We start from the raw sequence: 15,672 nt of genomic DNA, 5'->3' as shown, positions 1-15,672 counted from the left end.
AAACAGAATGGTTGTTTGGGTACTTGAAGTATGATTTCTACTGGATGCATGTCACTTTTACACCATTGTTTTCTTCTTAATATAAAAACTCCAATTCCAGGTAGCCACAAGGAGGGGGTGAAGATAGACTTGAGTATTAAGAGGCAACTTGCAGAGGAGCTATTGTTGGACACCTAAGAAGCTGGGAGCGGACAATGGGGCTCCTTCATCAGTCCTGCTAAGAAGATTGGGAAGCAGGACCCCTATCCCATGTGGGCTCATAAGAATCCCCTTTTCAGAGGGGTTTTAGGGGGTGTGGAGTGTGATTAATCTTCCACACCACTTACTACTATTGTTCCTCTTTCTGTAGAAGCTGTAACATTCTAGTCCGCAAGCACATGCCATCATGCATAGTCACACTATCCCATGTGCACCAGAACAAGCCCATTTCCCAAATGCTGTCCAAAACACATGTTCCCTACCACCTCAACTTCCAACATTGCCTCTCATTCCCTGGGTCTGTTTTGTACAATACTCCCCATCTAATACCAACATGCATATGAAGCTATTGCTCTCCCCTGCCACATCCCCAACCCCTCCCTAATCTCCCCTACTCCAGGCACCCCTGTTTCCCTTCTCTAGGGGCTGCTCCTGTTTGGCCCCATCTCCACTTGGCTAATTCCCCCTGTGGCCCCTCTATTGAACTGTTGTGTTGTCCATTTCCCTGTGACAAGGGCTCTGGTTACAGAGTTATTGATTGGTTTTCATGCAGACAGATGGGCCCTTCCCGGGCTCCCATCGAAATCTCTGGCTGTATGGGCTGATTGTTGCCTCTCGGGGTGTAGGATTGCACTGGAGACCACCCTCCACGCAGCCTCCTTTGCCCAGGCCATGAATGGTAATAAATGGAGGCAGCCTGAGCGATAATAAAAGCAATTGAGTAGGTTACCTGTGCAGACACAAGATTTATGCCTCTTCATATTTGATGTGATTATTTTATTGAGTTCTCAGAACAGTTGGGACACTATTTATTTATTTATTTTGGGTTTTCCCTCTCCTTTCTTCTTTGCGTCACCTTCTGAAATGCACCTGCAGCTGTTGTCAGGCCCAGCGCCTCCTGTCTGCCTCTTCTCGAGAGTCGCCAGCTGAGGTAGGAAGGCAGGGCAAGCAGCCATTGCTCTCACCAGAAACCCCTTTTGTAGCCTGAACACCCACAGAACCAGCCAACAGGGAGGCAATCAGACCAACAGGACTGCAGGCCAGGAAGCCCAGGCTAAAACAACTACAAAAACAAAAAGAGGCTTTTCAGGAGGACAACTCCAGCTCATTTTAAGGCATGAGAATTTCAACCATCACGCCTGTTTCAAATGTTATTCCGATGATGGGCAACCTCACAGTAGGGGACTGTGTCTGGGAAAGGACAGGTGAGCGAGGCTTCTCTGACAGAAATTGGTGCACTGGTCTGCTATTTGTGGGCCCAATCTGCTAGGCTCAGGCCACAGAAGGCGAGTTCCCTGTCCTTGTTTCTCCCATTCCTCTGTGGATAGAAGTCTTTTTCTGAACTCTCCAACTTGTCCTGTCTCTTTGCCATGAGACCAACAGCCCTGACCACCAAATAGCTGCAAAGGTATGGAGATGTGGTAGGCAGTACCGCCCCTCTGGCCAAGCTTCATGCCAAGCCAGGTCCAAGAGTCGAATAGGCAATGTTCTGGAACCTGAGTTTCAGAGAGGGAGAAACAGACCCTAGCCCGGAACATATCTTCAACATTCCCTGGGCTAAGATGAATAGCTCCCAGCTTATTTGGAAAGGTCTTTGAATGAACAACTGGTAGACCATTGTCACTCCACTGCCTGACCCAAGGGGAACAATGACCTGAGAATGACTCAAAGACCTGAGAATGACAGAAGAGGGACACCCAAATGACACAGGATGGAAGTCCTTAACACAGCCCTGGGTTGCCACTGCTAGGAGAATGAATGTACTCACCTAGAGCCTAACAGGCTAAGAGAGAGTGTGGATAGTGGGAGACCCATGAGAAGTTGATTCTGGCAGGGTCCACTCCAAAGATCTAGGGGCAGAGAGTGCCCTGACTCCAAAGAGTGTTAGGCAAGCTAAAAAAGTTAGAAGGTGACACCCTTATTGTCAGCTCTTCCCAAAAGAGCACCCTCAGGGGATTGTCAGTAACCCCAGACTCTATTTGGGGTCTGTGCCTGTTCTTTCAAAGGAGCTGTATTCTCTGCCCAGAGTAACAGCCAAACCAGAAGACTTTGGCATATAATCAGGAAAATCCCTCCTGCTTAGACAATTGCTCAGCGATGTAACTAGGTGACTTTTTCCTTTTTCAGTAGCATGGATCTCCCTCCACCTCTCCCCTCTCCAGGCCATTTCCCACACCAGGTTTCAATCTAAAGTCCCCTGTTTATAAACACCTGCCCTTTACAGCAGCGGTGTACAAACCAAAAAACTGGCAACTCCATGGTCAGCCATTGGTAACCCAATGTTTAGAAAGATTCAGATAAATTCCACATGCTAAGGAGCCCAGTCAAGCCTTGGGATTTTTGACAGTGGTCTGTGGGAGTGGGGAGGCCTTCCTGACCCAGTCCACTTGTTCAGAGAGGCATTTCTGAGGATTTGATAGTGGAGAATACAGGCTGGATGGCCACGCCTTTATCGCAACAGAATCAGAGAATGCCAAAACCATTTTTAAAGAGTGAAAAAAGCAATTTGGTTTATAACCATAACAGCATATTTCAAGTATGGCAACAGCATCTGTTTTGGGGAGGATAAGATGAAAAACCATTGGCTCAGGTGGGTGAGCATGTGTGGACTTCTTTTCTTGCCAACCACCAGCTTATGCACAACCTTACTCATAACTGTTATAAAGTACCCAACACAAGTGGGCAGGTCACTACCAACAAAGCTCTAAACTCAAGAACCACCCGTTCCCCGGTGCACCACACTTTCTGCACACAGGAAAATCTCCAGGCTCTTCCTACAGTGAGTGAGAATTCCCAAAACTGATAAAAGGCAAAGTTTCTGATATAACCAGCACTAGCAGAAACATCCTGTTTTTATCAGGCTTTTGGGTGAAACAATACATCTCAGATAAACCTTCCCTCTTCAGAGCAAAAAGCACCTGCACGGATGAAGATGAGAGCATGGTTCCCCAGGTGGATTTCTCCAGCCCCAACTCAGCAGCACACTGGGAAGCCCCAAGGGTTCTTTCCAAAATATGAACCATGAGAGGATTCCGGCCAAAAGCAAAATTGGGAATAGTTTTCCTGCTCCTTGTAGACAAAGCCAGCCATGAAGCCTAACTGCGGACCCAGGGTGGGCTGCCCGTGTTGTTGGTGGCTTACCTGTTCCTCTCCTCCCACTCCCTCTCCATCTCCAGCAACACCTGCCCACAGATGGCTATTTCTCCACACCCAAAGGAAGCCTGTGTGCCCCTCAGGTGATAGGGCTCTGTGCTGGGCAGGTTCTGCAGCTGTCACAGCTGTGAAGCTAAGGCTACTCTTTCCCCACCCTCATCTCACTTGTGGCTTACTTGTCTACTTTGTCCTAATTCTGGTGGGTGCACCTCAAGACCTCTGGAGCTTGATCCTAGGGTCACCTGGCCCTTGCTCTTCATGGCTTTTCAGGATAGAAGCATTTCCAAACTTATGCCTAAGCCAGCTTCCAAAATCATCTCAGCCAATGAGGGGTGTATGTTGTTGGGGGGAGGGGCAGGGGGTGTTGGATGGGGCCACCACACCTGACTTGTTGTGCCACTCCTCTACACCATTCAAAAGAAACAAATTACATAAATCCTACATGACTTGGGTTTCTTCAAAGGCTTGACAATTCTATTACTGACAACAAGCATTTCTCTTAAATGTTCTGCAGAAGACCACTACCCAGTCCTAGCAACACTGCACACAGCAGGGCCACTCTTGGCCCTTGGCTGTTCTTCTCTTGAGATCTCAGTTCCAACTCACTCCCAGGACCAGCAGTCAGCCAAGAGACTGAGTCTCTACATGGCTCATAAAACAATGCTTTGTCCCCTTCCCCTCCCGAAGTGCCACTCTTGCCTCAGCCCAAAGCTGCCCCAGCCTCCTCTCCTGGCTTTTAAAGCAAAGGGCTTATTCCTTTCCCAAACCACCCAGCGTCTTTCTCCAGCTCCTTTGGAAGGTATCTGAATGTCAAATCGCTATGCTTTCAATACCTGGCTGAGCCAGGCCGAGGGAGCTGGAGGGTTTTCGGAGGGTGTATAATTAGCTGATCAGTATTATGTTACCCTGTTCATAACTGAATAACCATTTTAATACAGATGGCACACACTGGGATAATTTCTGGGGTCGCCTTGCAGTACATTACAGCACGAGTGTGGCAGAGGGAATCTTCTTTAGCCAAGGTACATTCTACCAGCTAATTTTACCTGCTGTTTTCAGGATGATTTGGGATAATTCCATATCACTTGCAAAATATTTTAAAAATCCTTGATATGTGATGCCAATTTCAGAATAAGGCACCATGTGAATTATTAGTTGTCCTGATAATGAGCTTATGAAGAATGCAAAAAATAACAAAGGTGTGAACTGCTTAGCCCTCTTTTCATTTTGGGGTGTCTTAAAATGGGGGGCCAAGGCTGGTGTGTGACTTGTGCAGGGACTCTGTGAACAACTGTCAGTTTGTACAGTTCTGTGATCTTGAAACTAGCCTGGGTTCCTGAGCCCAGTGCTGCTTGTATGTTCTGTAGCTACCACAGATAGGCATATTGGCACACTGGCTAGGGTGGACATGCATGGAGTGTGCACATGTGTTCTCCCCGAGAGCACGCTGGAGGGGTTTGGAGACCAGGAGACCTAAATATCCTATACGTCAAGCTGACTCAGCCCTGTGTTGTCCTCACTTGTGTGAGCCTGTCATCAGCGCAAAGACTTCAGCCTGGAGACAGGCACCTTAGGTGGTTGAGGGTATCACCCAAGGTTCAGTCTCAAAGTCTGGAGTTCTCCCTCCCTGCTTGGCACACCCTCCTTGTCCAGCTCCTCTACTCCCTGCCAGTTGCTGGCTGGTGGTTGGCATTTGTTCTGCAAGCCCAGATCCCAGTGCTTACAGGCCAGAAATTTGTGTGGAGCTGGCTAGCAAGACCAGACTCCTGGGAGGTGAGCTTTGTGGGAGCTGGCAGGGAGGGTGAGGGAGCCAGGACAAGCGGCGGCCCCTGGGGAAGGAGCAGCCTTTAGAAAGGGCAGTCTGTTTGGAGGGATGAATAGACACTGGTCATTTTAAAGGCTCCGGCTGCAGGCTGTGATTGTCTCTAGATCCCAAGGCTGGATGCTCGTAATCTTGGAGTCTTAATTACCACAAACACTTGGATTCATTTCCAGGACGCCGGCGGGAGAAGCCTGGCAGGGAATACCCAGCCCTGAACTGCAGACAGCCCTGTCTGTCTGTCTATCTCTCTGCCTCACAGGTTCCCTTTCTCTGACAGAAGGATTTGGGGCTGGGAGCAGAGAGAAAGGGCAGAGGCTGGACAAAGAGCAGAGACTGGGCGTGGGACACCCCTGCAGGCAGGAGCCAGGAGCTGGAGTCCAGCCCTGAAAACCCGGGTGGCTTGCTCACCTGTTGATGGAAGAGACGCTGGGCACTGTGTCATTGTCACAGATGCCCTCGGCCAGGAGCCGGTCTCGGATCTCCCAGGCGAACATAGTCGGGTTCTGTCGTTTGTATTCAGCAATCTTGTCCACCACTTTGGGCGTCGCCACTTTGGGCTTGGAGCCACCGATCACACCCGGCTTGATGCTGCCGGTCTCGTAGTACCTGCGCCGGGAAAGCCGGCGGGGTCAGCCAGAAGCGGACCGTGGCGGGGCAGGGGGGCTGCAGGTTCCAGAGCTGCTGAGCCACTCTCCCACCCGCCGAGGCAGCGGAGTGGAGGGAAAAGGCCCAGTGTGGCTGAGCTGACTTCCTGAGGGTGCTTGGCTAGGACGAGGAGCGCTGCGGAGTAGGAGGACAAGGGGTACCATCCCTCCGGGGAGACGGCCACACCAGGTGCTGGGTGCGCACCAGCCCAAATAGGCACCCGTGGGAGTGAAAGCCCAGCCTTTCATTTGGGAAGAGCAAAATGAACAGCGCTGCAAGGTCTCCCGGAGGCCAGGATTGAGGCACCACCTCGAACCCTTTCCTACTGGGCACAGAGCATCTATGGGAACCAGGACCCTCCTTCTGCCTCCCAAATGCTGTTGCTTCTCTCGGGGACCCATTTTCACTCCCACCCCGTTCCTCTAATGTCCTCCACCCCATATCTGCCTTAACTCCATTAGGAAAGTTATCCTTCTCTTTCTGAAGCCGGAAACGGGCTGCCTTCTCACCAGGGACCAAGGGCAGGGCAGGCACTGGGTGACACTGCTCCACCCTCGCTCCTGAGTCTTCGGCCACCATCTGAACACTCTTTCCAAAAGGAGCACCTCTCCAGACCCCTTTGGGGATCCCCCTCTCCGGCTTGGCGCGCTGGACTTTTAGCCACGTCCTCCAGCTGGAGACCCAGGGCTGGCCGGGGAAGTAGGCAAGGCGTCTCCCGGGACAGCTGCGAAGCCCTCACCTGCCCAGGATTTTGCTGACACAGCCGTGGCTGACCCGCAGCTGCCGGGAGATGTCACAGGGCCGCACACCCTGGTGGGCCAGCTCCACGATGCGCTGCCTCACCACGTCGGGTAGGGGCCGGCCGTTCACAAACACCCCCCCGAGCTGGTTCACACCCCCGTGCCCTGCTGGGGAGAGACAAGAAAAAAACACAACACCCCACACACAGCAGGGACCGGCCATTAGTCAGGGTCCGCGGCCCGGGACGGGCGAAGGAAGCAGGCAGGGCGGAAGGGCATGTTCCCGAACTTGAGAAGAAAGGTGGTGGACCCCCACGACCACAAGGAGGAGTGGGGACTGGAAGCACAGACGTTGGGCTGAAGACTGGGGGCTGGGCGAGAGGGCGACTCAGGCCGTGCGACGCAAGATGGAAAGCGAAGGTGGGACTGGAGAGAAACCAGATGACAGAAAAGAGGGGAGAGGGGAGAAAATGCCAAAGGGGAATTCATGCCAGCGGAAAGGGCGTAAGAAAGCGAGGAGAGGAAGGGCCTGGCAGAGGACTGGACTAGTTGCGAAGCAGCATCCCGCCTGCGCCGCAGGCAACCAGGGAGCTGTCCTTGCGTGCGGGGCTTGGAGGCAGACGATTTGGGGGCGTCGGGGCTTGGCTGACTGTTTATCCGAGCTCCTAGCGCAGAAAGGGGATAAGTGCCTGACACACACACACCCCTTTGCTCTCTGCCTCTTCTCTAAAAAGTATTAAATTGTAATCGGAATTTTTCTACCTCTTTCCTATGTTGTTTGTTTTTGATAGGAAGTTTTTCTAATGTTATTTATCTGTAGGGGGACCGTATCTCTCTTTCACCTCCTTAGTATCTGAAGTGGAGCAAGGAAGGCGGATGAGGCAGGGGCCCGGGGTCTGCTGTGCTCAGAGACAGGGAGGCAGCCGAGAGCGGCTCCAGGCAGCAGGCAGAGAATGCCGGCTGCTTGGGCTCGCCTGCCTGCCGCGCCGCGCAGAGCCTGGCTGTGGCCCACCGTCTCGCCCAGGTGGCACTGCATAGGCCGCGCCGGCGAGTTAATAACTCTCGGGGCGCCCTGTGTAGCCGACTCAAACCCGACTCGCGTCTCTTTGACCCCTCAGACCTCGGCAGCCCCCCGGGAAACCGACTGGTTCGGGCGTTTGCTCTTTCGGCCAAGAGAAGGGCACGGGGTTTCCAACCCGGCTCCAGCGCGGGTTCCCGATCTCGGAGCCGAGGCGGCCACTGGGTGCCAGGCCTGAGGGTGCTTCCTCGTGCCCCATTCTCCCTGGCCTACAGCAGTCTAGAAATCCTGCACCCAGAGCGATCAACCCGCAGCCGCAGTTACTGAGCAATCCAAGCGCAGAGACTTCTAGCGGCCGAGTCGGGTCGGCCCGGACTGGCAAGCTGCAGCCCCTGCCCCGCTAGCCTCACACGAGTTTCGGAGAAAGCGGGGACATCTGTGCCCCCCTCATTTCTCTCCCGTCCCTTTCTCGGGGGGTACCTAGAGCAAGCTCGGGTGAAACCCTGGGGAAAGACCTCTGATCGGGTTGCTGGGAGAGATTGACACCTCTTCTTTTACCCCCTTGCCCATCCCGTTAATCTCCCTATCTCTAGCCCCACTCCTCACCCTCCCCTCCCTCCAAACCCCGACCATCAATAATTTAGGCCCCGGGAGAACTCGCGTTACCGGTATGAAAAGGCGGCAGCTGCGGGCAGATTAAAGATGAATAATTCAGCCTCCCCGGGCTCAGGGCCCGGCCCCTCAGCCCCAATCTAAGGGGTGGGGATGGGAAGGGGACACGGCGGGAGTCCAGGGCTGGGGGACTGCAGCGAGCCGGCGCTGAGTCGGGCCTGGAATGCGCCACTGCCGCCGGCACCGACTCGGGCTGCGGTGTCTCACCCACCAGTCCACTGGCCCGCGGGCCCGCGCTGCGGCTCTCTCCCTCCGACCTCTGCTTGGCGGTGCAGAAACCTTTGGGTTTCAAAGTGGCTGCCCGCGGGCAGCCAGGACTCGGCGGACCCCCGGCGGAATCCGCAAAAAAGGAGAACAAGAGCGGTGGCAGCGGGCCGCGAGGCAGGCTGGCTGGGCGAAGACGGCGTGTGGACCCGGTTCCACTCCTCCCGAAAAGGACCGAGGCTTTCCGGCCCGCTCGCCGAGACCCGCGGAGGCCTGATGCCCTCGGCGCGGCTTTCCTGCCCTTGGAAATTACTTAGGAAAATATATTTTATCCCAGGAGTATTTTTAAACGCCCCCCCCCTCACCCCCGCAACGCTAAATATATGATTAGCGAAAAACACAGCTCTCCCTCCTCGGCTCTCCTGTCCTAAACACAGGTCCAAGCCAGGTCTAAAGTTTCCTTGTGAAAAGTTACAAATTATCCCTAATTATTAATCCGCAGATAGGGAGGAGTTTTCTATTTAGAATTTTATCTTTAAAAAAAAAGCCTGCAAAAAAAATCTCAGAATAGTTTTTCAAGCTAAAGACATGGCATAAATTAAATTCAAATTTTATTAAAATAATTCCCTCTTTTCTCTATTTTTTTCTCCCTTCTCCCTTTTCTTCTGTAACATCATTTCAACTTTCTTTCTTTAATTTCTTTTCCCGTGTTTGGATTTCTCTTTTCCTTTCTCCTCAGCTTTGGCATTTGCTTTCCTTTTGTTCTTTCCCCCTCATTTTTTGCTCTTTGCTGACCCCCTGGCCAGGTTGCTGGCTGCGTGATCCTCAATGGGGAGTCGGGAGTCTAGGCAAGGAGCCTCCAGAGCTGAGAGCAGAGCTGCACTCTGCCGGGGGCCCACCTGGAAGGCTGCGCTGCTGTCTCTCTCCCTGACTTCGATTTCTTCTCGGAACCCCTCTTTGTTTTTAGAGCATCCCCCAGGAAGAGGCAGGGAAAGATGACCATCGTGTCTTGACAACCTGGGATTCCCAATGTGAAGGGAAGGGGAAGGCAAGGGAAGAGGGGTGGGAAAGAAAGGAAGAGGAAGAAAATATTTCAAACCAGCCCACAAGAAGCCTATGCTGGGCTGGAAGGGCCTGGAGATGCTGAGAGATGAGGGTCAGAAGGGGGCACCCCACCCCCACACTCTTCTGCCCAATTGTTCTGACACTGAGGCTGAATACTCTTGGAGTCTCCTGGACCCCACGACTCTTAAGTTTGAGAAAGATAAAGATGTGGGGAGACAGGAAAGGGAGGCAAACAGAGGAAGAGAGGAAGAGAAAAAAGAGAAAACAACAAAACAACACCCTGAAAACTGCCTGCTAATTTGCCCCCCAGCCCAGGGCAAGAGGCTGACTAGGGAGAGGGTGGCTGGAACCAGGGCTCCGAGGCCGTGCATCCCATGACCTAAGAAGGAGCGGATGGAAAGAGCAAAGGCAGGTGATAGGCATCAGGGAAGGCAGGAAAGCAGGCAGACAGAGAGGTAAGTATGGGTGGCAGAAGGCAGGAGAGAAGCTGGAGGCATTAGAAACACCGGGCGAGGGAAAGAGAAAGAACGAAAAGAGGGACCAGGAGAAGCCAGGGAGGCCTCCAAGATGGGACCTAAGCGCGAGGGGCCGGGGCCACGCTGGGACTGGACAGGGTTGGGACGGAGAGCCCCGAGCCGGGACAGGAGCCGGGCGCCGGTACTCACGGTGCATCGCGGAGAAGGGGTCTGCTTTGCAGTGCATATCCATGGGGAGGCAGAGGAGCGGGAGCAGCGCGGCCGCCGCCGCCGTGTCGCCTCTCAAACTCAACTTCAGGACTTGAGGAGAAAAGGGAGGGACGGTGGGGGAGGGAGGATGAGTGAACGCCCGGCTGCTGCGGGGCGCTCGGGGGCGGGGGGCGCAGCACTGCGCTCCCCGCTGGGGCTCCTCCGGGTTGGCCGGAGCTTGCAACCGCAGTAGCCGCAACTTGCCACTGTCGGGGCTCGGGGCTGGAAGGTCAGCAGAGTGGCCCCGGGGCGGTGGGCCGAGCCGGGGTGCACTGGGGGCGCATGGCTAGCGCGGCAGCTGCAGCCAGGGCTGAAGCTGGGCGGGGGAGGCGACTCGCTCAGCTCCCCTGGAACCTGGTCATCCGGGAGGCGGTGGTCGGAGAGCGCGCGGGGCGGGGGCGGCCAGAGGGCGCCGGGAGGGGAGCCGGGCCTCTCCAAGTGCTGGCGAGTTGGCGAAGTTGGCAGAGAAGTAGCAATCCCGGGGATGTCCGAGCTGGCGCCTGCGGGAGGGGAGCGCGCGGGCCGGGCCCCCGCCCCCGGAAAAGGCAGGCGCACGCCGCCGCGGTCGAAGGGCCGGGAGGGAGGGAGGGAGCCGAGCGGCGCTGGCAGCGCTGGGCTGGCCCCAGGTGGGTTGCGGCTGCGAGAAGACTCGGCCGGAGACTGGAGCCTCGGCTCCCGGTGTGTGTCTCTCTAAAAGCTGCAAAGCCCCCTCCAGACCCCCTCCCCCTCCCCGCGCCGGGAGATGGATGACTTGTCAGACAAAGGCAATAGATTCCACCACTCTGTGATTCGCCAGCGCCGGAGCCCCGAGCTTCGGCGAGGAGGGCCCCGCGCCTGTCACTCCGGTGCCGGCAAGGGGAGGGGAGGGGAGGGTGAAATGGGAGGGGGAGAGGGAGGGAGCAGCCGGCGAAGGAAGAGGGAGGGAGGGGAGCGGACCGGGGGAGGGGGAATGGGAGCCCGGGATTAAAACTACACTGAGAAACGAAACTCGCCGATAAGATAAACGTTAGATAAGGATAAAGAGCGGCCAGTCTAATGAATATTCAGGTAACGACAGAGGGCCTCGGAGCGCTCTGCGCTGTGAAACCGGGCTCTCAGTTCTAACTCGCCGAGCCCTGCCATTCACTGGTCAGTGCCCGCCTGGGCCGCGCGGCCCCGGGCCCAGTGCGCATCTCTAGCCCCAACCCCACCACCCTCGGACCTGAGTTCCCTTCCGTTCCTTCCCGGCTCTTCCTTCCTCTCTTTCTGGTCCTTCCCTTTGGCCTTTCCCTCCGGAGGTACCTTCCCACCCACGCACCCCCCACTTCTCATTCCACGGAAAAGTGTCCAGCAGTTTGTCTTGTCCCCTCCCGTTCCACGCGACTGTGCGCAGGGCCTCCCCAGTCCCCTTGCCCACCGGGTCTGGGCAGTCCAGAACGCTTGGTTCAGAATCGAGCTGAAGACCTCCGGAGAGTATCCACCTGCCTCGGTGGGACCCAGCGGATGGCGGGAGAGCCGGGGGACTTGGTTTCTGAACCCTCGGGTGACTGGGAAGGGGGGACAGGGGAGGGAGCCAGTGCGGAGCTGCAGGTCGCTGGCGGCAGAGGATGTGGGAGACGAGGCTGGCTCTCCCCGGCTGGGGAGAAGAGGAGGCTGCGGACGTGGCTGAGCGCCGCCCGCTGCTAGCTCGGTGGATCCGGGGCGAGCGCAGGAGGCGCAACGCCACTCCTGCCGGAGCCTCCGCAGCTCTCTCTGGCACTCGCTCCCTTGCTCGCTGGGGTCCGCTCGCACGCACCAGGCAGAAGAAGCCCTTTGTCTCCTAACTGGTTAAGTACAGAATATCCGGGAGATCTTTATGAAATATTTTCTCTCGTCTCATAAATCATCTTGGCACTTCAGCTGATGTTTTAACTCTCTCCCTCCTTCGCTCCCTCCCCGCGCTTCCCTGGGTCTGCGAAAGGGCGGCTCGGCGAAGCCTGCGCAGCGCTCTTGCAGCCCGGATCCGAGGTTCCTCCAGCCCCTGTCTACAGCTCCGGGCGCCCCGCGGAAGCGCGGCGGACTCCCGCTCCCCTCCCTCTGGCCGGAGCCTGGGCGGCAGATAGCATGGGGAGAGAGGCACCTGCCTGACTCAGCCTGACTACTACTACTGGGCGTCTTGTACCCGGGTTTTCGGGATGCCCTTATTCCTCAGGAGGAGCTCAGGCCAGGCTCAGCGGGACGGGGTTCTGAGCCTCTCACTGCTGTGGGGCCTGGGTCCACTGGGATCCTGGCATTTGCCCTCCCTCCTGCATCCTCCAGAGCCCAATAAGCTTAATCCACCTGCGGGGTAAAGTCTGGGAAGAAAACACTCCTCCCTGCTTGCCCCTCCCAGCCCCTACCCCTCTTCCCTTGGGTGGCTAGGCAGGTTGGTTCCCCTGGGCTAGAGGTTGAAGGCGCAGGGCCCAGACCCTAAGGTCAGTCTCTTCCTCTCGAGGCCTGCAGATGGCGCTCCCGGGTTTGCTTTGGCCTCACAACCCCACGAACACGCACTAACTTCGTGTAGGGAGCGAAGGAAAACAGTTCGGGCAGCCGAAAAGTAACAGCTCCCAGGCCAGAGTGCAAGGGATCTCAGGTGGTATTAGCTAGCACAGCCTTGGCTTTCCCCTCTGGGAAGTAACTAACCCAGAACTGGGGTGAAAGGAACGTTGAGAAAGGGTCCTTATTTAGAGGAGCTCAGAACTAAAGTAACCTTTGCCCCAGGTCTCTCCAAGTTGGTCATCCAGGAATTTGTCTCGGGGCATGTGAACTACTGAAGGAACAAAGCTGTGAGTAGAACCCCCCTTCCACACAGACACAGATTTTTCTAGAACCGGCTAGACAGGTCCCTATGTTACAAGTACCATGAAATGTGGGTGCCCACAACAAGCATTTTCACATGTTGGGCGAGAAGGATTTTCCATTTTGTAGAGAAGGGGACTTAATGCGCCAAGTGTGCTGGAAGTTGTCCTCACACACCTATCCTTCACATGCACCTTCTGAGGAGTGAAGATCCTTCTGATAGTCCCATTCCCAGGTAGCTCCTGAGAGTCCCCCCTGCTCCTGGGATCCTCTCCCCAGCACTGCACTAGCTGGACACTCACTCTTCCGCCAGGCCGGCTCCTGGCCGCTTCCCCATTAGCTCCAGCCCATTCCTGGGTCTAGAGAGTCAAAGAGTAATGCTCCCTAGTGATTAGGAACCCCTTTTCTCCAAAGCTCTGCCTTCTCCTAGGGCTCCAGGATGAAGGGCTGGCCTTCATCCAGTCACTGGCCGCTCCTCTGACTCCCCCTTTTCTGTTCTCTTTCTCTATAGAGTCTAGTAGAGGGGTGGGAGGAAGCAAGAAAGCAAAAAAAAAAAAAAAAAAAAAAAAAAAAAAAAAAAAAAAAAGAAGAAAGAAGAGGAAAGGGGTAAAGAAAGAGAAAGAAAGAAAACAACCCAACCCCAAACACTACCCGGGCTCGGACCTGTCAAGGTTGGTTGCTTTTCCCGTCCGCCTCTAAATGAACCTTTTCTCTCTGGTGTTTTCAAAGCGGCCCTTCCACCCCCCAACCTAGGGGCATTTACACTTCAAACAAGGAGCCCGCCTCCCTGCGGAAATTTAAAGGCAAATAAACTTTTGGGGAGTTGCTCTGATACCCATCTCGGGATTTGCTTCATTAGCCGCCTCTGTGCATCTGATCTGCCCAATAAATCTTCCTTGTGGACCTCGGCTCCTTTGCCTTCTCGGCTCCCTTCCCTGCCAGGCTTGCCCAGGCGCCTGGCGGCCCCCACCCTTGCCTCCGCCCTCCAGGCCGAGCTATTGCCGGCCTGGCTGTCTGGCTGGGCCGCGCCTGCTCTGCCTGGGTGTAGGTGTCGGGGTGGCGGATAGGCATCCCGCACCTCGAGTGTACCCACGCACCGGCGCCCCAAGCCAAGCCAAGCGCGACTCCAGGGCTCTCAAATGCGTTTCTCGGCATGTTGTGCAAAAGTGAAGTGCCGGTGTAGACCTAGTCCACTGCCCCGCTGCCCCGCTGCCCCGCTGCCACCCGCTCCCTCTCCCTTCCAGAAACCCTTTCTCGCGTTTTCCGGTTTCCAGTTCCCTGGCGCAGCGTTTTCTGCCCAGGCGAGAAAAGGCAGAGGCGTGGTTGCCTCTCCTGCTCCTGCAGGGCCCTGACCCGGGGCCCAGGCGCCCGGCCTCCAGCAGCTTGGGAAGACGGCTGAGCCTTGGTGAGACGGGCGGGGGCCGCGGGAGCATCCCAGCCGCGCCCCTCCCCCGTGGCCGGGACCTGCCTTCCTCCTTCCACTTCCCGGGGAGCGGCTAGGGGAGCTAGGGCCGGGGTCTGAGGGAGGGGATTAGAAATTCCGAAATTAAATGCATCTCCCCAGGAAATGCTCCCCACAGCGCGGACCAAATTAAACGCATTAAAGTTCAGAGGGGAAAAAGCTGTTTAGAACCAAGGGGAGAAAACTAGTCCGAAGGGAAGAGAAGCAGAAAGGGAGGGGAGAGAGGAAGAACAGAGCTGCAGCTCCGCAGCTGAGCTTCATTTCTGGATTATTCCCACTTTTAGAAGTCACCACCAAAAAGAAAAATAAAAGTTCTTCTGACAACCGAACTCCAGAGCCGACCACCGAGGCTCACTCGCCCTCTGGGTCCCGGCGCACCCCAGGGCGCATACCCTCGGCTGTCAGATCCCAGGGAGCCGAAACTTACACCCCAGCCCCTTCCGCAGAGAGGCCTGCCCGGCTCCTGCCCGGCCTTTCCCCCTCCTCCTCCCCATTCTCTCCCCGCCCCTCCCCCTGCCTGGCCCTCTGGTCACGTTGGAGGATGGTTTTTTTTTTTTTTTGGAAGAGCTTCTGGTACAATATGGAGCACCATGGGCTGCAATTTCACACTCCACAGCACATTCCCCCTAAAGCTACTTTCTTTTTTTTTTATCTAAGACCCCCTAATTTCTGCTTCCTCGCTCCCTCCCTCCCTCCTGCTCTCACTCTTCTTTTCCTGCTTTTGTTCCCAATATTTGGGCTCCCTGCGTGAAGCCCGGGGGGCCTGACTCCCAGCTGGCCCCGCCCGCTCGGTCTGTTGGTCCTGTGGAGTCCAGGCGCACGTGCTGGGCCTTTATCCTCCAGGACCCCTCCCCCTTTAATCTAGCTTCCCCTCACAAGAGGTCTTTGCGACCTGCCCAGCCCTTCACAGGCCCTTTGAGAAGCAACAACAATGCAAGCCACTTGGCCACCAAAGCTGCCTCTTAGTGGCACGGGCCAGCCAGGTGGCTGCCGCCCATGGGCCACTCTACTAGGGAACTGAAAAAATAGTGAAGCTGGGAGAAACCTAGCCAGCAGGTCTAGAGAGTAAGAGTGAAGGTCCTGTCCAACAGAGAACAAGCTAAAAGGGCTAGGAGCCCCGTGAGGCCCTGGTACTTCTAGCTCAGACCTGGACACAGCCTGTACCCCCTCCC

At 55.8% G+C, this 15,672-nt stretch overlaps 1 protein-coding gene across 1 annotated transcript in view; it reads right to left on the bottom strand.

Moving 5' to 3' along the window:
• Window positions 1-10,225, bottom strand: part of PAX2 (paired box 2) — an 80,823-nt gene extending 70,598 nt beyond the window's left edge. Inside the window, 3 exon segments of the mRNA XM_024253780.2 lie at window positions 5,582-5,779; window positions 6,558-6,726; window positions 10,183-10,225. Of these exon segments, the coding sequence (XP_024109548.2) occupies window positions 5,582-5,779; window positions 6,558-6,726; window positions 10,183-10,225 (410 nt within the window).
• Window positions 10,226-15,672: the final 5,447 nt, after the last annotated feature.

This window comes from Pongo abelii, chromosome 8 (assembly GCF_028885655.2).
Source record: "Pongo abelii isolate AG06213 chromosome 8, NHGRI_mPonAbe1-v2.0_pri, whole genome shotgun sequence".
NCBI classification, from domain to species: Eukaryota; Metazoa; Chordata; class Mammalia; order Primates; family Hominidae; genus Pongo; species Pongo abelii.
Note: the sequence above shows the minus strand (reverse complement) of the source record. Positions and strands in the feature narration are given on the sequence as shown.